This window comes from Neoarius graeffei, chromosome 11 (assembly GCF_027579695.1).
Source record: "Neoarius graeffei isolate fNeoGra1 chromosome 11, fNeoGra1.pri, whole genome shotgun sequence".
Classification (NCBI taxonomy): Eukaryota; Metazoa; Chordata; class Actinopteri; order Siluriformes; family Ariidae; genus Neoarius; species Neoarius graeffei.
Window position 1 is genome coordinate 26,829,596 of NC_083579.1, and position 23,763 is coordinate 26,853,358.

The window sequence follows — 23,763 nt, forward strand, 5'->3', positions numbered from 1 at the left end:
GAATCCTGTATCTAGTCATAGTTAAATGTCTCATTCCTTACTAATTAACAGTCAAAACTGCACCCCTGCAAAGCATATTCATATTAGTGAGAGTGCAAAAAAGGTATATACTGTGCACCTTTACTAATACAAATACAAATACACAGGTAGGAGACACCCATCCACAATATTCTTTAGGACCCCAAAAGGCTAGGACCAGCACTGATGTATTATTAAGAATCATCAGATTATTGGAAAAACAGACCTGAATTGCATTGAAATGTTGACCATGGCTTTGATAGAGCAGTCCAATCGTGAAAAATCTAAAATGCAAAAACACAGTGGTACTTAAAAAGATGTGCTTAGTCCTGAGATGCTATACCCAGTGAAACTTTTATGATTCTAACCTCTTATGATGCTCCAGATCTGGCACGCACACATCTAGCACACAATCATTACGAGAAGACACAAGTTGATTCAGCTTATCATAATATCCAAGCCCTAAGTACACTTTAAACAGGGCAGTATCGATATCCTGAGGGAAGATTTGGCCCAGATCAGTCTTGCGGATCTCTCTTAAATAAAGGCAGAGGAATCTCAAATACTTAAGAAACTCTGGCTGGGCTTCATTATTTAGCTTCCTCAGGTCTTTAGCATTGATCACAGTAGGAGGCTGAGGTTTAAAGTCTTCACTGATGACAGTCATGCCTGGGTAAAGGCTAATGAGTTCTCTTGGGTCCAAGTCACCTTTCCTGAGAAAAACAGTGCAACATGTTTAAGAGTAATTTAGAAATTATGAATCATAAACTATGAAAATAATAATTGTTTTTTTTTAAAGTAATATTACATGAAAAGTTCTTTGGCATCAAGAAAAGCTTCTTTGTAGAAATGAATCCATCCAGAGGTGCAAACAATACTCTTATGCAGATTCTACAAGTAAAATATTAGAAAAATAAATAAATAAGCAGAAATAAAAATAAACAATTAAACATATTCTGAATACATTTCATTAATAAATTAATTATCTGAAGTGATTATCTGAATATTACAAGTTAACTCTCTACATTAGATGCCACATTTATGTAATTTTAAAAAATGCTGTTTCATTAAAGCTAGATAGCCTTTTGATTTCATAAAATAGGCAAAATTTAGTTCCCTCTGAAATTTGATCATTGTGATATATGTTCATTTTTGTAATATCTCACAAAATATCTGGCCATTCTGTGGCTGGGAGTTATTTAATTTGAGGGGATTCCCTAGCAAATAATGTGCATAAAATCGCTTGCTTCGTGCAGTCAAGCAGACAGAGGAAGTCCTTGTGCGCAGGCACAGGTTTACCTTCTTCTTCTTCTGGGTTTTACGGCAGCTGGCATCTACAGTGTTGCATTTCTGCCATCTGCAGGTTTACCTTGACCGTGCACTGACAGTTATATAATTCTGTCGCTAACCGAACAGCTGATCACACAGAGGTGCTCACTGAACACCAATATTTATTAGTTTTGTCCTGCATTTCCTTTCCTTTGCAACATAACATCTTTTCTTCTCACTTTCCATTACTATAGTTGGTCTTTCACATTTCATTCGCACACTCACATCCTCCATTTTTCTCTCCTGTTTCAAATTTGTATCCCACAATGCCTTGCACGAAAGGGGAAAGCCCATCACGTGATGCATGACATAGTATCTTGAATTTGGTCATGGTGAAGCAGGAAAAAATACATGGCCCTAAATTCACATGGCCCTAAATTCATGAATTGTTCTGTTAAAAAAAAAAAAACTAATAAAATTAGAAGTCTGTTATTCAAATTCAGTAGTTTTCAGTCCACTAAACAAAAATAATTGGGTGTCAGGTAAAATTCTTTTTATGACCTACACTTGAAAAATCTGAAAGGCAGTCTACCCTTAAAAAATGGTAATGTTGTCTAGTTATGGACCACAGGATATCTGTAATGATTAAAATGAAGACAAAAACTAATAAATAATGTAGCAGCTTGATTGCCACCATTACACTGCTTTTAAAATGTAACTGACCAAATGTGAAAATGTAAGCACTTCCTACTATACATGTGTACATCCATCCATCCATTATCTGTAGCCACTTATCCTGTACAGGGACGCAGGCAAGCTGAAGCCTATCCCAGCTGACTATGGGTGAGAGGCGGGGTACATCCTGGACAAGTCGCCAAGTCATCGCAGGGCATACACGTACAATACTGAGTAAATAATGTTTTTACAGAGTTCACTCACTGGAAATATTTTGTTTTATGTGACAGCGACATCCAGTGTTCAAACCAGGGACTTTTTTCAATTTTCTTTTTCTTTTTCACAAGGTTTGCAGACTAAAAAAGGAAGATTGGGCATTCCACGTGTAAATTAAATGTATGTGCACACTAAATTTTTACACATTATTTTAAGTGCTCACTTTTCTGTCGTAGTAATATAATCATGTTGTATAATTGCTTCCCCCTTGGTATCAATATGACCCTGTCAGTAAACCTGCTGTCGACACTCAAACTACAAACATGGACATTCAAGACTACAATCCCCAAGACACAGCACCCTCTGTCTCCCGAATATTAACTACAGCTGACACTCATTTCCTCAATTAGCCCCTCTCCTATATAAACCACTCTCACACTCCAGTCCAACGTGAAGTATTGTTCTGTATCTACCCAGTTCATACCAAGCCTTGTATTTATCTATCTGCCTCTCTAGTTTCTGACCTTTGCTGGCCTTCCTTCGTTTACACTCTTCGTCTCATCTCCTCTATGTTGTTTGCTGATCGACTGACCATTGCTTTTTTTCCTGACCTCGATTCCTGTCTATCGTTTTGGCTTTGTCGACAGTCTGCTTCCCCGTTCTTCTCTACATTTACATCCATAAGTGCCTGCACTCTGACAGGATACTTTGCCATCATGGATGTAGCGGAAGAAGCAAAGCGGACTGCTTTGAATGCTCAGGGTGACCTACTGGGAGAACATCAACAGATGCTAGCGGACCTCAACACCCGCTTAACGCAGCTGACCACTGTGATGTCGCAGGCCCTCCAATGGCGTCCTGAGTCTCTTCTTAGCCCAGTGGCGCCTCCAGAAATATTTCATAGGGGTGGCCAGATGGGGACACTTAAAATCTTGGGGTGGCACACCAAAACTAAAAGCCATAATTTCAGGATATCATTATACTGTTGTAGTAAACCGGCCAGTAGAAAACTATCAGAAAGACTTAAGGAAATGCCTACTGATATACTTTGGTTTATTGTGTTATATTTAATGTTACTAATGATCTAATGTGCACAAACTAATAACAGTACAGTTAATGCAGTACAGTCATAATTTCACCTGTTGGTCCAGGAACAGGTCGAACAGCTGCTTTTGTTGAGTCCTGCCTGGCTTCTGGCTCTGTTATTGATGCTGGCTGTGTATCCTGCTCTGTCTTTTCCTCTATTCCGTCCTCCTCCTCCTCCTTCTCCTCCTCACTAAGCCTCTGTTGCTCCCCTGCCGTCTCTTTCTCTCCTGTTCTAATATTCTTCTTAAAATAAGAAGAGATGTCTGTGGACTTTCTCTTCATTGTCTGAAAATGACTGACATAGCATACAATCAGCAGCTAACGTTAGCTACGTAACTCAGTTATACATGTCAAAAATCCATCAAAAAGCTGCTGTAACAGCACTATTTAGCACTTAAAAAGCACACGTTACGACGCATACTTCCCCCTCTTCTTTTACTAAAGAATATTTTGACTTATTTACTTACTGGTAGTCTTCTCCGTCTTCTCTCTTAACTCCTTTTGAGGTCATTATTTACCTGTGTAGGTACAAGCGGTGGTCACGCGCACACGCTGAGCCATTGCTGTAGGAGTGCGCAAAAGCGGCGGGGGGGAGGGGCTGCTGTGAGTGAGGGAAGATGATCTTCCCTCACTCACCGAAGATCAAGAGCGTCTTGCCTGGCTGGCTGTGCATTTGGGATGAACTGCATAACTGAGGCTACTACAATCTATACTGGCCAGTGGGGTGGCCAGTAAATTTGTAGGGGTGGCCACAGCCCCCCCTGGCCACCCCCTGGTGGCGCCACTGTCTTAGCCCCATGCTACAACTCCCTGCACCCGAGAAGTTTGCTGGAGATGCCCTCACCTGTAAGGGTTTCTTGCTTCAATGCTCTATGTATTTCGCCACCATGCCGAATTTATCTGATAAGCATAAAATCGCTAAATTCCTTTCTTTTCTCTCCGGCAAAGCGCTACGCTGGGCAAGCACAGTATGGGGCAAAGACCAAGAACAAACCACATCATATGAGCAGTTTCTCGCGATGTTCAAGAGGATATTCGACCATGAACCGGAAGGTATTGAAATTGGTGAAAGTTTGCTTACCATCTCACAGGGTTCTCGAAGTGTGGCGGAATATGCTCTAGACTTTAGAACCCTGGAAGCAGCTAGTGGATGGAACGAGCCTGCTTTGAAGGCTATCTTCCATCAGGGTCTACGTCCTGCTATTCTCAGCAAGCTAGCATGCCGAGATGAACAACTCACACTGGACTTGCTGATCGATTTGGCCATCCAGCTTGACCATCTGTTGATTCACTGCCCTTCCATCCAAGAAGGCATTCAGCCTATCATGGCTACTGAAGACAGCTCTCCTATGGAGGTTTCATGCACCAGGCTGTCATGTTTTGAGCATGAGAGACGGAGGAAGGAAGGTTTGTGCTTCTACTGTGGGAGCTCCAAACATCAGCTCAACCACTGTCCCATTTGTCTGTCCTGTGCAGCTCTAGCAGAAGGTTCTACATGCTCTGTGAGTCTGGTGAGAAAATTTACATCCAAGTCTTTCAAAATCCCAGTATTATTGAAGTTGACCAATTCCACACACATCCTGTGTGCTTTCATTGATTCAGAGCAGAAGGAAACTTTATCAGCTGTTCCATCATGCAGAAACTCAACTTGCCCATGGTCCCATTGCAAAGCACACTCAGCATTAGATCCATTGACGGAGGACCAATAGGAGACAGTCTTGTCACTTCATGGACCACACCACTTCACCTTCAAGTGGGCATTCTGCATTCAGAGCAAATCTCGCTATATGTCACAAATACAGTAAGTCATGACCTTATTCTTGGCTATCCATGGCTACAGCTTCATGATCCCTTGATCTCATGGCAGAGCAAGGAAATTCTTCAGTGGTCTACAACTTGTTTCACTAACTGCATCTCTCATCTACAAGTTAAGCTCTCCTCCACCACAGTTGAGAGTCCTCAGCCTGACTCCTTGGAGAGCATCCTGGAGTGCTATATGGATTTGCAGGAGGCCTTTAGCAAGGGAAAGGCATGCAGGCTACCACCACATCGGCCCTATGACTGCACTATTGATCTCCTGCCAGGCATGTCACCTCCACAGGGGCGCATCTGCCCCCTTTCCCAGAAAGAACATGCCGCCATGGAGGAGTACATCCAAGAGGTCCTGAAGCAAGGATATACCTGCCCACCGAAGTTTCCCGCTTCTGCAGGGTTCTTTTTCATGGAAAAACGAGGCGGTGGACTCCAACCCTGTATTGATTATAGATGGTTGAACCAGGTATCAGTAAAATACCCTTATCCCCTTCCTCTAGTCCCTGTGGCTCTAGAACAACATCGATCAGCTAAGATATTTTCAAAGTTGGATCTAAGAAGTGCATACAACTTGATCAGGATCAAAAGAGGCAATGAACGGAAGACTGCCTTTAGCACAACTGCCAGCCATTTTGAGTACCGGGTGATGCCATATGGCCTTTCTTCAGCGCCTAGCATGTTCCAATGCCTGATCAATGATGTGCTACGGGACATGCTAGGCAGATTTGCTATCGCATACATTGACAACATCCTGATCTACTCCACAGATGAAGAGAATCACAAGAAGCATGTCAGAGCCGTCCTGAAGTGTCTACTTGAAAACCACCTCTACATCAAAGCCGAGAAATACAAGTTTCATCAGGTTCAAATCTCTTTCCGAGGATAATTTATAAGCACTGAAGGAGTTAGCATGGATTCCTCCAAGGTCTCTGCAGTTACATCCTGGCCCACACCCACTTCTGTAAAGGAACTTCAATGTTTTTTTGGGTTTGCTAACTTCTATCGTCAATTCAGCAGGGGTTTCAGCACTATCGCTAACCCCTTAACAATGCTACTGAAGAAAGGCCCAAAACGCCGCCAGTGGAACCCTGAGGCCAAAGAAACTTTTCAGCATCTCAAGCAAGCCTTCACATCTGCTCCAATCTTCCAACATCCAGACCCCACCAAACCGTTTACGGTAGAAGTGGATGCATCAGACACAGGTGTAGGGGCAATCTTATCCCAGCAGTTTAGTGAGAAACAGAAACTACATCCAATAGCCTTCTTCTCGAAAAAACTTTCTTTGGCAGAGAAGAACTATGATGTCAGTGACAGGGAACTACGGGCCATTAAGCTAGCTCTCAAAGAATGGCAGCATTGGCTGGAGGAGTCCACTCACCCTTTTGTTATTCTCATAGACCATAAGAACCTGGAATACCTCAAGAAAGCAAAGAGACTAAACCCTCATCAGGCCAGGTGGGCATTATTCTTCATGAGGTTCAATTTCATCATTTCATTCTGCCCCGGTTCCAAGAACACCAAAGCTGATGCCCTATCTCACAGTTTTGGGTCTATGAATGAATGAATGAATGAATGAATGAACCCTTTATTATTACTGTACCAGTGAAATTGACCATCAACATGTCCTTACATAGGGGGAGTAGACAGGACAGGAAGACAGGGAAAAAAGAAATTGCAGAGAACATGAGGAAAGGAAAGGAGAGGAGAAAAAACACACACCCACTCTATGCTCCTGCGAGAGTACAGTGTGGGAACATTAAAAAAAAACCTCAGCACATAAGCACAAAAAAAACAGAAGTACACTTTACAACATGACCCGAGACTTGGGGGGGAAGGGGGGAAAAGGGGGGCGATCAGGGGTGGTAAGAGGGGTAGCAGGGGAGGGGAGTGGGTAAAGGTAACCCAGCGCAAGCAAGCAGCCGTCCGCTCCTGCAGCCATGAGGGCACTGGTCACGCACCCGCTTGTCACACTGGGGGTGAAAGCGGCGACCACGGGAAATGGGGGAAGGAATTATGAGAGAGAGTCTAACAGCAGTGTTCTCCAGGGGAACTGTTTCCCCTGCAACGACCTTGGCCAAGGCCAGTACTGGCTAGGGAACCGAAATAGATAAGATTGGAATTTGTTTGGTCTTAGCGAGCAGACGCATTCTTTTGCATGCCTACACCACATATCCATGTCCATCTTGGTCTCCAGAACAATCTACTTTCCATTGCAAATCCGAAAGCTTCTACAAGATATTATCCACAGTGAGATTCAAGTTCTGAATAGCCACAGTCTGAGTGCCGACAGCTCTGCCCACCGCTTCAATCATGTCGGGCAGCTTTATGGGGCTTTGAACAGCTGCCACTGTTTTCTGATTTCCTCGACAAACCAGGGCAATGCCTAATCCAATCAGCAAAAGTCCTGTAATCATGGTTCCGAATAGGTAGATGTCTTCAATGTCCTCCACCAAGGTGTCCTATGCACCAAGATCCTGTAACCCATCCCATTCTCCCAACTCAGTGCTTCATGCTTGGTGCATGCATGCTTCATGCTTCCCAATCACCTGGGATTTGGACAGAGAAATAAGAAGGGCTCAACCACAAAATCTTCCCCATAACCTCCCTCCTGGTCTATTCTACATGCCCAAGCAGTTTTGAGGGCAACTCATCACATGGACCAATGCGTCACCTGCCACAGGGCATCCTGGCAACCACTGCACTCATCCTATGTTAAAGAATAAGTATTGGTGGTAAAACATGCTGACAGAAATTAACCAGTTCATAGCCTCTTGTTCCACTTGTGCTCAGGCCAAAGTTCCTCGAGCCCCTCCCACTGGCAAATTGTGCCCCTTTCCCATTTCTCAGAGACCCTGGTCCCATATAGCCATTGACTTCATCACGGACCTCCCACCCTCTGAGGAGAACACCACCATTATGGTGACAGTGGACCACTTCTCAAAGGCTCTCAAACTCATCTCCCTACCAGGCATCCCAACGGCATCCCAGACAGCAGAAATCCTCTTTCAATATGTGTTCAGGTACTGTGGTACCCCAGAAGATATAGTCAGCGACAGAGGATCACAATTAATTTCTCACTTCTGGACCTGCTTTATGGAGAGGTTAGGGGTGGCTGTAAGTCTCACATCAGGTTACCACCCTCAGTCCAATGACCAAGTTGAGAAAGCCAACCAGGAAATCGGTTGCTTCCTGAGAATCTTCTGCATGTGCAACCAGGGGGACTGGGCACGCTTTCTCCCATGGGTCGAGTATGCAGAGAACTCCCTCAGACACCCCACTACACAGCTAACACCATTTCAGTGCATACTCGGCTACCAACCAAACTTGTTCCCTTGGGACGATGCACCAAGCCAGATACAGGCGGTAGACAAATGGTTTACATGCAGTCAAGCATTATGGGAGGAGGTTCACCAATGCCTCGAAACAATCAACATGAAGTATAAGGAATATGCAGACAGACATAGAGGAGAAAACCCAAACTTCTCCCCAGGCGACAGAGTATGGGTGGCTACAAAGAACCTGAGAGAGAGCCCAACACCTGCAAAAAACTTCAGCCATAATATATTGGGCAATTCAAGATTTTGCAATGCATTAATGAAGTCTCCTACCACTTAGAACTCCCCCCTCACAGCAGACTATCACCCATGTTTCATGTCTCCAACCTCAAACCAGCAGTTCTGGGCCCCCTGGCCAAGAACACTCCAGTCCAGGAACATCCTGAACACCTTCTAGAGGGAGAACCCATCTACCAGGTAAATAAGATTCTTGACTCCAGACACAGAAAAGGACATGTCGAGTACCTGGTAGATTGGGCAGGCTATGGACCTGAGGAACAAAGCTGGGTCTCTGCCAAGGACATCCTAGACCCTCTTCTCAAACAAGAATTTCATGCTCAACATCCACACAAACCAGCACCATGAAGTAGAGGGCACCCTAGGAAAAATTCAGCTCCCAGAGGGAGCTCCTCGGGGGGGCCTCTGTCAGTAAACCTGCTGTCGACACTTAAACTACAAACATGGACATTCAAGACTACAATCCCCAAGACTCACAGCACCCTCTGTCTCCCAAATATTAACTACAGCTGTCACTCATTTCCTCAATTAGCCCCTCTCCTATATAAACCACTCTCACACTCCACTCCAACGTGAAGTATCATTCTGTATCTACCCAGTTCATACCAAGCCTTGTATTGCGCTATCTGCCTCTCTAGTTTCTGGCCTTTGTTAGCCTTCCTTTGTTTGTACTCTTTGTTTCGTCTCCTCTACATTGTTTGCTGATCGACCAACCCTCACTTGTTTCCTGACCTCGATTCATGTCTATCATTTTGGCACATCGACAGTCTGCTTCCCCGCTCTCCTCTGCATTTACATCCATAAGTGCCTGCACTCTGACAGACCCACAAATTTGAGAACTACAGTTCCTCAAAAGGTCACACATCATCTTCACAACACATACCAAATACTATTATTTCTCAGAATATTCAGCCCAACAAACAACCACATGCCCAGTCACATGGCCCATCACATGACTTATTACCTCATTCTTGTTCTCCTGGACTCCCCATAAATAGCAGGGACTTTCAGGGCGTCTTTGTGACATCTCACTCAAAACATATCCCAAGTGACGGGACTGCACATTTTGTATGTAGACAGGTATTTCCAGTATTGACCTGGTATATTTCATTTATTGAGCAAAGTTAACTGTATCTGCTGATTTACCTTGGATTTTGGTCTGCCATTTTGGATTTGTCATTCAATAAAACCCTGCACTTGGATCCATTCCTGTCACATAGCAGGTTCTGAGTCAGAATCAATTCTGATCAGGTCAAGCATTGCTGGGATTTGAATTGCTGTAGAATATACAACCCCAAATCAGACAAAGTTGGGATGGTATGCTGAAACTGAAATTAAAAGTTTGACTTATTTGTAAATAATCTTTGACCTGTATTGCACTCAAACCCATTATTTGCTGCTTTACCTTGCAAATTTTATTGTGTTTTTTTTCCCTCAAAATAAACACATTTCAATTTTGATTCTTGCAACATATTTCAAAAAAAGTTGGGACAGTAAAGCATTTACCACTTTTGGCCCTTTTCCACTACCCTTTTTCAGCTCACTTCAGCTCACTTCAGCCTGACACGGCTCACGTTTCGACTACCTCAGAGCGGCGCGACTCAGCTCACTTCAGCCCTACCCAGCACCCAAAACTCACACAGTTTTGGAGTAGGGCTGAAGCGAGCCAAACCGAGCCGAGTGGGGCTAGGGGCGTGAGGAGACACTCCCCTGTGCACTGATTGGTGAGGAGGAGTGTCCTCACATGCCCACACACGCCCCGCGAGCACGCTGGGATCTGTAAACACCGTAAACCCGGAAGAAGAAGAATTACGAATTATGAGAATTTCTGAAGCCTTATGCGCCTCGCCTCATCTATACGCTCTTGCTAGTATCTGTTGGCATTGTCGGTGACAACAAGCCACAGCACCAAGACCAGCAACACTAACGACTCCATGTTTATTGTTTACTCTCCGGGTCGTGAGACTACCGCTTAAAAGGTCACTGATGTCACTGTTTGCGCTGCCTAACGACATCATGTGACGTCCACCCACTTTCGCTAACTCCACCCAATGTGTCCACCCACTTCCAGCCAGCACGGTTCAGCGCAGTTGTAGTCGAAATGCAACTCCAACAGCCCCATTCAGCTCGACTCAGCCCAACTCAGCACGGCACGGCTCAGCCCAACTCAGCCGCGTTGGTAGTGGAAAAGCGGCATTAGTAATGTTGCCATTCCTTCCCACAACACTTAAAAGATGTTGACAGACTGAAGACATTGAGTCATGAAATGTTTCAGGTGTTATTTTTGTCCCATTCTTCCTGCAAAGGTCTTAAGTTATGCAACAATACAGGGTCATCGTTGTTATATTTTAATTTGAAAATTCACCACACATTCTCTATTGGGGACAGAGGAGACAGGCACCCTCTTCTTTCACAGCCATGCCTTTGTAATGTGTGCAGAATGTGGTTTTGAATTGTCTTGTTGAAATATTCCTGGAAAAGATCTTGTTTTGAAGACAGCATATGTTGCTCCATAATCTCAGTGTACTTTTCTGCATTAACGCTGCAGAAGTGTAAGTTACCTTTGCCAAGGGTACTAACACAACCTCATACCATGACACATCCTGGCTTTTGGACTTATTGCTAGTAACAGTCTGGGTGGTCCTTTTCATCTTTGGTCTGGAGCACATGACGTCCATTTCTTCCAAAAAAGTCCTGGAATACTGATTCATCTGACCACAATATACGTTTCCACTGTGATGGTCCATCCCAAGCCCAGAGGAGCCCAGAGAAGTCAACAGTGCTTCTGGACACAGTTAATATAAGGCTTCCTTTTTGCACAGAAAAGTTTTAACTGGCATTTGTGGATGTAACTCTATATTGTAGTGCTTGACAAAGTTTTTCCAAAGTAATCCCAAGCCCATGTGGTTATGTCAGCTATAGATGAATGATGGTTCTTGATGCAGCGCCATCGGAGGGATCAGAGATCACAGGTGTTAAGATAAAACTTTATTAATCCCGAGGGAAATTCTTGTGCCAGAAGTTGCTCTATAACAATACAGTATAAGTCAAAATACAACAGTCCAAGTTGGAGGTAAAAAAAAGTAATTAAAAATGTGCAAGAAATAAATGCCTGAAAAAACAGTGCCAAATAGAACAACAAAAGAAATCTTGTGTTCAGTTTAGGCTTGCGCCCTTGTCCTTTATGCACCGAAATTCCTCCATATTCCTTGAATAGTTTAGTAATATGCACCACAGAGGGTGAAATATTCAAATCCCTTCTCATCTTTTATTGAAGAACATTGTTTTTAAACTTTCAATAATTTTTTTCACGCCTTTTTTGACAAACTAGAGATCCTTGGCCCATCTCTGCTCCTCAAAAACTAGGCCTTTCTTGGACACTGATTTTGTACCAAATCATGTTTACATTCACCTTTTGACATCACCTGTTTCAAATCACATCGTTATTTAATTGCTTTTACCTCATTACTAGACCTAAATTGCCCCTGTCCCAACTTTTTTTGGAAGGTGTTACAGGCCTGAAATGCAGGAATGGATGTATATTAATGCTGTGTTCACACTTATACCGGTACGAAAGTGGTATAACTGTATGGATACAAAGTATACCGGTACAGTTTAGTGCATCTGTCCACACTAGTGAGAAATGTTTGCGGTTTTCTTTCACGGTAGTTGAAATGCGCATGCGCGAAATGTTTCCGTGGTTACCGAGTAACTTCCTTCCGAGAATATATGACATCCGTTATTTCGAGATCTCAAGAAAACAAAACAATTATCAGTGTTGTGCATGAACGCGTTCAAAAGAACGCGTTCACTGAACACGCTCGTTTTTCCATGAACTTTGAACTGAACGCAACAACTTTGTAATGAAAGAACTTGAACGTGAATTCATTCAAATTATGCGACATGAACGACAAACATGAAGATGAACGAAACATGAAACCTGATGATTCGAGTGGCACGTCTACCTGCAAGATATTTTACGTTCTACTACTTCACTGTCAGTCTGATATTGTTGTCACTCACTGCCCTGAGGTGCCGCGTGTGTGCAATGCATCATGGATAACGTAGTGTGAAGCCGGAGATAGTGGATGGCTCTATGATTTGGCTCCATACTACGTTACCCATGATGCAGCAGAGGAGAGTAGGCGTAACCCAGCGTTCCCTAGCTACAGGCAACAGACAGCGCGCACATCACAGCCGGCGCACACTCACAGCAACATGGCCAGTGAAAGTTCAAGTAGCGGCACGGAGAACACAGATGAGTACAATGCCAAATAATTTTAGAAATTTGATTGTTGTGTGCATACACAGATGTGTACTGAAGAATGAGGCTATCTGAAGTTTTCCTGTTTTGTATTTTGAGAAATTAAAAGCCCTTGAGCATGCATCCCTCTGTCTGATCAATATGGTTGATATGGTCAATGCTGTTGATATGGATCTTAAAATAGCACTCCTTCAGTGTATATACATATTGGCAGTCATCTTTTTAGAAACACACACATTTATGAGGAAGTCTAGTTGTCGTTTATTAGAAGTTACTGTTAGTTGAAATTGAAAGCATTTGTTTGAAGTCACGTGTAACGTTTTGGTAGCAGTGGTTGAGTCAGTGAAGAAATCAAAATATTTTATCCTTTTTTCCATATATAGTATGTACAATAACTTCCATTTTGTGTGATAGAATATAATATCTATAATATGTGAGTAGTTTTGAGCTAGAATGTAGCATATGATTTTAGTCTTTATTTTCATATCCCACCTAAAAGTAAAATGAACTGAACTTTGAACTAGTTCAGAATTAAAACTGTGAACTATGAACGTGAACAGTTCACTTTTAACATGTTTGAACTGAACTTGAACTAGTTCAAAAAAAGTGTGAACTTGCACAACACTGACAATTATTCCGTGATCTCGAGAAAACAAAACAATTATTTCATGATCTCAGCTGGATCACTGTATCTCTGTCGGTAGAGACGAAGCCGGGCCAGTCTTCTGCGGAGGTGCCGCAGACTAATTTTGAAATTATCCCTTATTAAAAGACTTAATGCAATCTCTCCCTGTGTCAACCCCTGATCAAAATATTGCCTTATTAGGTGATCGATTATTCCAGACAGTCTAATGACCAAAGTTGCGTCTATACAAAATGAGAAATAGCCCCAAAGTCAGCATATCACAAGTCTCTTGGCGCACCTGAATGAACTATTTCTCAGCTGTTTACTCGAGATCATGAAATAATTGTTTTGTTTTCTCGAGATCACGAAATAGTTTTATTTTCTCGAGATCTCGAAATAACGGTTTTGTTTTCTCGAGCTCTCGAAATAACGGTTTTGTTTTCTCGAGATCACGGAATAATTGTTTTGTTTTCTTGAGATTATTAAATTATTATTTAATTATATAATTAATTATGTCATTATCTCGGGATAACAAGGTGAATAAAAAAAAGGATTATATGAAGGGCCTCTCTCGGCTTCCGTACGGATGAAACAACGTGTGTGTGCTTTTTGTTGTCAATGTACAGTCTGTATTTCTGGTGGTCATTTATTCAGTCGAATTGTATAAAACGCGCGAGGCAGTTGAGAAAGAAACAAACGAATCTCCGTTCTTCACTATTTTATTCAGCGAAGACATCGATTGAGGTGTGTGACTTTGCGCATTATATTATATTTGTATCAATACAGAGCCTCTTCATCTGTCCACACTACAGCGAAGTGCTACAGTACCGATACTGTACCGGTACGAAACCCATATACCCTGTCCACACTAGGGATTTTGTACCGATACGAAACTACTTTCGTACCGCAACACCTGTCCACACTAGCAACTATACCGGTACTGTAGCGGTATAACTGTATCGGTACGAAACCCACAAATGTATGGGTTTCATACCGGTACAGTATCGGTACTGTAGCGCTTCGCTGTAGTGTGGACAGATGAAGAGGCTCTGTATCAATACAAATATAATGTGCATGCGCAAAGTCACACACCTCAATTGATGTCTTCGCTGAATAAAATAGTGAAGAACGGAGATTCGTTTCTTTCTTTCTCAACTGCCTCGCGCGCTTTATACGATTCGACTGAATAAATGACCACCAGAAATACAGACTGTACATTGACAACAAAAAGCACACACACATTGTTTCATCCGTATGGAAGCCGAGAGAGGCCCTTCATATAATCCTTTTTTTTATTCACCTTGTTTTCCCGAGATAACGACATAATTAATTCAGGATCTCGAGAAAACAAAACAACTAATTCAAGATCTCGAGAAAACAAAACAATTATTCCGTGATCTCGAGAAAACAAAACAATTATTTCATGATCTTGAGTAAACAGCTGAGAAATGGTTCATTCAGGTGCACCAAGAGACTTGTGATATGCTGACTTTGGGGCTATTTCTCATTCTGTATAGACGCAACTTTGGTCATCAGAATGTCTGGAATAATCGATCACCTAATAAGGCAATATTTTGATCAGGGGTTGACACAGGGAGAGATTGCATTAAGTCTTTTAATAAGGGATAATTTCAAAATTAGTCTGCGGCACCTCCGCAGAAGACTGGCCCGGCTTCGTCTCTACCGACGGAGATACAGTGATCCAGCTGAGATCATGAAATAATTGTTTTGTTTTCTCAAGATCTCGAAATAACGGATGCCATATATTCTCGGAAGGAAGTTACTCGGTAACCACGGAAACATTTCGCGCACGCGCATTTCAACTACTGTGAAAGAAAACCGCAAACATTTCTTGCTAGTGTGGACAGATGCACTAAACTGTACCGGTATACTTTGTATCGATACAGTTATACCACTTTCGTACCAGTATAAGTGTGAACACAGCAATACATTTGTGGGTTTCGTACCGATACAGTTATACCGCTACAGTGCCGGTATAGTTGCTAGTGTGGACAGGTGTTGCGGTATGAAAGTAGTATCGTATCAGTACAAAATCCCTGGTGTGGACAGGGTATAATAGATGAAATGAAGTTGACCAACAAAACATGAAATACCTTGAGCTCATACTGTCTGCAATGAAATACAAATCAAAGTACATTTAGAAATCACTGCTTTCTTGTTTATTTTCATTTTCCATACTGTTCCAACTTTTTCAGATTTTGGGTTGTATTGTGAAGGTCACTGAAAGTTCTACTGCCAGAAAAACACAGGAGTAATTATATAGTATTGTCAGCAATATCACAAAAACAAAGCTAAGCTTGTGCTCAGGAGGTTTTTTTTTCTTTCTTTCCTGTTGTACAATCATTCTGTGGCAGAAGAACAGTTCAAAGAAATAATTTAAAGCCCAACATTGCTATGGCATTCATGTCCATGATGACATTCATGTCTGTGTATATAAATGTCTGATCACAACCTGAACAAATACACATTTCTTTTAATGTGAACTGTTAATTTCTGTCTAAAACATTGCTGAAAAACAAAATGACACCAAGTAATGTGGCTAAAACATTAGCCCCTTCGCTAGAACTGACAATATCCTAGGTGGCTCAGGTGTAGCTTGACAACTAGCTTGCCTTAAGTTAAAAGTGATTGATGCTGATTGGACACTTTGTGGTTTAAGACATTCATTGTCATAAATGTGCGGAATTCTTGCTTAGCTTTCAAATCTGGCATATTTAGCATTGTGTTATAGCTAGCTAGCTAAAAGAAGCACCAGAAAGGCTAGCTTTCAACTGCTATTGCATCCAACACATAAGGGGTATCGGTACCTTCAATAATGAATGAATGGCTTTCATTAATGAGCAGATGAACGGAAGCTGTAAATAAGTTCTGTGACATAGGAAAGTCTTCAATGCAGAGCACGTTGCAGTTTCTCTCTCACATATTAAATTGCATTTTATTATTTTATTTGGCTTTTCATTCTCATGAAAGAGAGAGAGGCTGGTGAAGGAATGATCGTTTGTAGCTGCTATAACATACGTGTTAAAAGGAACTACACTGCAAACCTGCTATAATGAACTCTTTTACTATGAGCTTTTGCCAGGAGCATCGTTTGGGGTGGGGGGAGTTAGGATGATTCTAAGGGCCCAGCATTGACAGAGGGTCCTCAGACGACAATATTAATATTATTACTATGTGTAAGTTAATTTAATAAAAATATTTTTTTAATAATTTTTTCTCATATTGAGCAAATACAACAACCTTTTGGTTTGGTTTTCCATTTTCTGCAAAATTATTAGAATAGAAAGTCTTTAAATTTCACCCTTCTCCCTATTCATTACATGGTACAGTCTTGCATAGGCAGAACCAGAGCATGACACCGCATTCAATTTGTTGCTTTCTAATCCAGCACAAACGTTAGCTGCACATGGTAGAAACAGAATTGATGGTGAACCATCAGTAGATTGACACAATTATGAAGAAGTTGGGTTACCAGAAATGTAAAGAGAGGCAGCAGAAAGCTGAGAGAGAGAAAGGGCCGACAGTTCGTCACCCTGGTTTTTTTGTTTGTTTGTTTGCATTTATTCACTGATCTTCCTTCAGTGGCTGTTAACATGCTAACATTAATGCTACAGAAGATTATTATGGTGGCTATAACACTGCTTGGATGATCAAGCAAACAACTTAATTTACAATGCAGTGTCATTTTACTTAAATACTTCATAGGTTACCTTTACTGCCACTGAAAATGACATGCGTAATTGAGATGATGATGCAATGAAATTATATGAGATGAATGTAATTTTGGTCTACAAAAAGCTCAGTGAATTTGGAGATCCATGATACAGCTAGTGCACCAGCTAGGGTAAGATGCATGCTAATATCTAGCTTGCTCACTAATGAGATCTGCCCTCAACATGCACAGATGCAGCCTCAGGATTAGGTAACCCTGCTTCAACAACACCCCCCCACCCCCCCCCCAAAAAAAAGAAAAGCAGAATGAGGTGAGCAGTATTTTGTTGATAATGTATTTACAGAGCAATCTGTGAATAAAGAGTCTGCATGGGGTTAAGGCTCATGCAGACCGATTTTTAGTATTTATGCTGCATTACCCATGTGAGCAGCTAGCTATAGCAAGCAAGTACAATTTTAGCTGATATCATCCATATAGACATTCCAATAATGAAATGGACAAAAACTGGCTAAAAAGATTGCTAGATAGCTTGACGTAAAATGTAAAGGGGATAATGCCATTGCCACTGTTAAGATCATCCTTTTAAGATGTTTGTTTCCCTTCATGATCAACTAATGTTACTACCCAAGCATGCAGCTCCATCCAAATATTAGTAATACATACACATGGGGGGGGTGGCACGGTAGTGTGGTGGTTAGCACTGTCACCTCACAGTGGGAAGGTCCTGGGTTCAAGCCTGGCAGCCGACGAGGGCCTTTCTAAATGAGAAGTGTTATGTTTGGAGAAAGGAAAGCACTGCATTCCAGCATAAGAACCTTATCCCATCTGTGAAATATGGTGGTGGTAATATCATGGTTTGGGCCTGTTTTGCTGCATCTGGGCCAGGACAGCTTGCCATCATTGATGGAACAATGAATTCTGAATTATATCAGTGAATTCTAAAGGAAAATGTCAGGACATCTGTCCATGAACTGAATCTCAAGAGAAGGTGGGTCATGCGGGAAGGCAATGACAGTAAGCACACAAGTCGTTCTACTAAAGAATGGTTAAAGAAGAATAAAGTTAATGTTTTGGAATGGCCAAGTCAAAGTCCTGACCTTAATCCAATCGAAATGTTGTGGAAGGACCAGTTCATGTGAGGAAACCCACCAACATCCCAGAGTTGAAGCTGTTCTGTACGGAGGAATAGGCTAAAATTCCTCCAAGCCAGTGTGCAGGACTGATCAACAGTTACTGGAAATGTTTAGTTGCAGTTATTTCTGCACAAGGGGGTCACACCAGATACCGAAAGCAAAGGTTCGCATACTTTTGCCACTCACAGGTATGTAATATTGGATCATTTTCCTCAATAAATGACCGAGTATAATATTTTTGTCTCATTTGTTTAACTGGGTTCTCTTTATCTACTTTTCAGACTTGTGTGAAAATCTGATGATGTTTTAGGTCATATTTATGCAGAAATATAGAAAATTCTAAAGGGTTCACAAACTTTTAAGCACCACTGTAGTAGGATGAAAACATTTTTGCCTGTGATACATTCACAAACACATCTGTTTTGCATTTCCACGCTTTAGAGATACCATATAATGTAACCAATAATATCACTCTACATACATACACTCACTGGCCACTTTAATAGGAACTTGTTCTTAATCCTAAGATCCCTGTTCTTGGCTGGCAGGAGTGGAAACCAATGTGGTCTTCTGCTGTTGCATGCTGAAATGTTTTTCTACTCACCATGGTTGTAAAGAGTTGCTGTGAGTTGCTATATCCTTCCTGGCAGCTCAAACCAATCTGGCCATTTTACTCTGACCTCTGTTATCAACAAGGTGTTTGTTTCCACCCACAGAACTGTCATTCACTCAATTTTTTTTTCGCACCATTCTGTGTAAACTCTAGAGACTGTTGTGTGTGAAAACCCCAGGAGATCAGCAGTTTCTGAAATACTCAAACCAGTCCATCTGGCTCAAACCAACACCCATGCCACAGTGAAAGTCACACTTTGAGATCCCAATTTTTCCCATTCTGATGTTTGAAGTGAACATTAACTGAAGCTCTTTATTTGTATCAGCATGAGTTTATGCATCATGCTGCTGTCAAGGGATCGGCTGATTAGAGAACTGCATAAAACAGCAGGTGGATGGGTGTACCTAATAAACTGGCCAGTTAGTATATAAGTCCCTTCATTAATTAAGAGGGTTTTGTGACACATTTATGACTGTCTTATGACTGACAACCATGTTCCTATAAGAATATTTCTATTCATTCATCCTTTCTCTTTTTTTGCTCATTGAAACAATGACGTGGGTGCCTGCTTATCCTGCTATAGCTGCCATCCTGCCCATCTTATCTGTTGTGCTCCCTCATCCATGTGACATGTTATCAAAGAAGATTTAAAAAGTAAAGGCTGATTAATTTAGTCCTGTAATCCTGAAATCCAAATTTGTTCCATTACTTTAAGACATCCTTGGTGGGAATTAAATCTCTGCATTTCCTATTTCCTCGATTGTATTTATAAGCAGCTCAAGACACCAAGCTGGTTAACATGGATTGCTATTAAATATTGCGTATATTCTACATGACTGTCTGTGCTAATCCTCCCTTTAACTGCTGCTGCTGCTGCTGATGATGATGATGAGTAAGGTCTTGCACCTAGGCTCATATGAGGTGACCATTTTGTCAGATCTTTTTTTTTCATTAAACATACCATATAGTATATTCTGCATGCGTTTGGTCATTTGAGATTTTAGCTGCACAGCTTTTGCAGTAAATGTAGGAAGATGAGCATTGCAATGGATTATAGCTGACTTACATATCCTAAGAGGATGAGGATTAAAGCTACCCTGTTCATGGCTCTGTCATCACTTTTTTTTTACCTTATAAGAGTCTTCAGGCAGAAGAGACTGGACTCCATCTAGCAATATGAGGGCTTCGTTCACATGCTCACATCCAATAAGCTTTTGGATTTGATCCTCCAGTGGACTTTGTGACAGCTGGTGAATCTCCCTGTCGCCAACTACAAACACACTGTCTACACAGAAAAAAAGACAAAAGAAGAAAATAAGTCATGTTGTACAAATCACAAAAGGATTCTGAAACATTGCATATTTAACAGAAAATCTTTTCAGTGTCTTAACAAAAACGTAGGACAAAAACAAATGTGAGAACTAAGAACATGCAGACCATATAATATGATGTCAAAATGAATTATATGATATTTGTGTCACAGTCTGGTCCAGTCCATCCATGCCTGAGTTTGTGGGACTTCCATGCTGGCTCCAGGCCGGATCCGGGACAGGAATTCAGTCCTGCGCTGCTGAAGGCCATTTTCCCTGAAGGCGCTCCCACACCTGCTACCACTCCTCTCCCATCAGCCAGGGCCTTCTTAAGAACTATTTGGAGCTACTCCAGTTGCCAGACTGTCTCTCGTAGACTTTCCTCGCCTCACTACAACCCTTTGATATTGTCTTCTCGATTCCCCCTTCCTGAATCGTTCCTTGTTTTTTGTCTAGTTTTCTGTCCAGTTTTTTGCCCCTGTTTTATCTGCTTGTTTGTTTGGATTGTATTTTTGCTTCCTCTGCCTGGATTTCCCTTGTCCCTGTGTTCTTCAATTTTTGTTAAGATTTTTCTGTCCTGTTTTTGTCCCTGACCATGCCTACCTGCTCGTCTGTGTTTTTGACCTCCTGGCCCATTTTTTGACCACTGATTTTTGCCCGAGCCCTACTGTACCTCTGCCCTCTACTTCATTAAAGAAGCCTTTCTCTGTACACTGCCTGTCTTGAGTCTGCTCTTGGGTCCTCACTTCACCTCAGCTCACCATTTCTGACAGCACAGTCTGGCCAACATGGACCCAGCAGATTTTGCCCAGCTAAGAGCAATGGTACAGAGACAGGGAGCTCTCCTTGGGACCCACCAACAGGACATCCAACAGGTGAATCAAAACCTTGTCACCATCTCTGACACTCTCAATCTTCTTGCCACTCAGCTACAACAGCTTCAAGTAACGTCTGCTCCTACACAACCTCCTCCACCTACCACTCCTCCAGCTCCTGCTACAGCCCTCTTCAGAGAGCCAAGACTTCCTGCCCCACAGCCATACGACAGAGAACCAGGTACCTGCAGATAATTTTTATCTCAATGCTCACTAACCCTTGAGCTTCAACCACTGGCCTTCCCTACAGAGTGTTCCTGAGTGGCCTACACCATCACTCTCCTCACTGGCAAAGCTAGGGAGTGGGGAACAGCTATGTGGGATGCCAATGCACCATGCTGTGCCAGCTTCAAGGATTTCACAGAGGAGATGAGGCGAACCTTCAGTCGCTCCCTGTCTGGCAGAGAGGCAGCAAGAGAAATCATGGGGCTGCAGCAGGGTGCCTGGTCTGCTTTTGACTATGCAATTGAGTTTTGCACTTTGGCGGCATCTTGTGGCTGGAATGAGAGTGCCTTGTTTGACGCATTTTTGAACGGGCTGTCAGACTCCATCAAGGATGAGCTGGTCTCACGAGAACTGCCACCTGATCTCCCCGGTCTCATGGACCTCACCAGTCATATTGACTCCTGGATCAGACAGCGGGTGAAAGAGAGAACTCAGACTAGTCTTGCTCCCCCTCAGTCCCCCCATTCCTTCTGCTGAGCCAATGCAGGTAGACCGAGCCTGCATCTCACCTGAGGAACGACAGCACCATCAGGATATGAGGGCATGTTTTTATTGCGGACAGCTGGTGCACTTCTGCCAATCTTGCCCTCTAAAAGGAAGAGCCCACCAGTGAGTTTAGAGGCCCTGGTGGGCAATGTCCAGAATCAGCCCCCTACCGGTTGACTGCTACTCCCAGTGGTCATTATCCATGGCAATCAGCCCCACAACCTCCAGGCACTCATTGATTCAGGGGCTGACAGAAACCTGATCTGCTCGACCAACGCCAAGCGCCTGGGGATTCCACTACTGGCTCTGAACCCGTCCCTCACTGTCCTGACCCTTAATGTTACTGGTCTGACCACTATCACCCATAAAACAGCCCCGGTCACCTTAAGAATTTCTGGCAACCATTCTGAATCCATCCAGTTTTTTGTCATGAGTAAACCCCATGTGCCCATAGTTCTTGGTCTGCCCTGGCTAACTCTACATAACCCCCATGTCAACTGGACTAACAACACCATTTTAGGATGGAGTCAGTTCTGTTTATCGTCATGCCTGAGATCTGCCCTCCCTCACACAGAGCTGCTCCAGCCCATCATTGGTAAACATCCTGACCTCTCTAACGTGCCTCCCCAGTATAATGACTTAAAACCCATGTTCAGCAAGTCTCAAGCTGTTTTCCTTCCTCCCCATCAGCCCTATGTCTGTGGAATTGACCTTCTCCCTGGGACTGCACCACCTAAGGGGCGACTTTACTCTCTCCTTCTGAAAGGCAAGCCATGGATAAATACATCACTGAGTCCTTAGCAGCTGGAATTATTCGTCCCTCCTCTTCTCCTGCAGGGGCAGGATTCTTTTTTTTTGTGGAGAAGAAGGATGAATCCTTGCGCCCTTGTATTGATTACTGGGGGCTAAATGACATCACCATCAAGAACCGTTACCCCCTACCTCTCATATCTATAGTGTTTGAGTTACTCCAGGGAGCCCAGATTTTCACCAAACTAGACCTGCGTAATGCTTACCACCTTGTGAGGAGCCCTTGTTAATGATGTCCTGAGGGACTACCTTAATCTTTTTGTTTTTGTATATCTGGACGACATATTGATTTTTTCCCCCACTCCCTTGATGAACACCGCATCCACGTCAGGCAGGTCCTTCAATGACTCCTGGAAAATAAACTCTTTGTTAAGGCTGAGAAATGTGAGTTCCATAGAAGTTCTGTCTCCTTTCTGGGTTTCATTATCTCCCCCGCACAGATTCAGATGGACCCCCTGAAACTCAAGGCAGTTGCTGACTGGCCCGCCCTGTCCTCTCAGCGAGAACTCCAGCGGTTTCTTGGGTTTGCGAATTTCTACAGGCGATTCATCAGGAACTTTAGTATGGTGGCTGGGCCCCTCACGGCTCTAACTTCCACCAAGGTCTCTTTCAGTTGGGGGGAAGGGGCCAAGAAGGCATTCTCCAAGCTCAAACGAAGGTTCACGTCAGCACCTATACTCACCATTCTAGATCCGTCCCGGCAGTTTGTAGTTGAGGTCAATGCTTTGGAGTCAGGGGTTGGGGCCATATTGCCAAGTCAAGTCAAGTTTATTTGTGTAGCACTTTTAACAATAAACATTGTCACAAAGCAGCTTTACAGAATTTGAACGACTTAAAACATGAGCTAATTTTATCCCTAATCTATCTCCAATGAGCAAGCCTGCGGCGATGGTGGCAAGGAAAAACTCCCTCAGACAACATGAGGAAACCTCGAGAGGAACCAGACTCAAAAGGGAACCCATCCTCATTTGGGCAATAAAGATCGGCTAGTGACAACAAGCTTCATCCTTGCTCCTTCTTCTCTCGTCGGCTTTCCTCCTCTGAGAGAAACTATGATGTAGGCAATAGGGAAATGCTGGC

At 42.8% G+C, this 23,763-nt stretch overlaps 1 protein-coding gene across 1 annotated transcript in view; it reads right to left on the reverse strand.

Annotated features, from left to right (window-relative positions):
- si:ch211-266g18.9 (transforming growth factor-beta receptor-associated protein 1) overlaps positions 1–23,763 on the reverse strand; it is a 69,639-nt gene that overhangs the window by 28,045 nt on the left and 17,831 nt on the right. Inside the window, exons 3-6 of the mRNA XM_060932925.1 lie at positions 20,108–20,262; positions 827–909; positions 387–731; positions 245–302 (exon numbers count right to left, since the gene is read on the reverse strand). Of these exons, the coding sequence (XP_060788908.1) occupies positions 245–302; positions 387–731; positions 827–909; positions 20,108–20,262 (641 nt within the window). The remainder of the gene's footprint in view (positions 1–244; positions 303–386; positions 732–826; positions 910–20,107; positions 20,263–23,763) is intronic.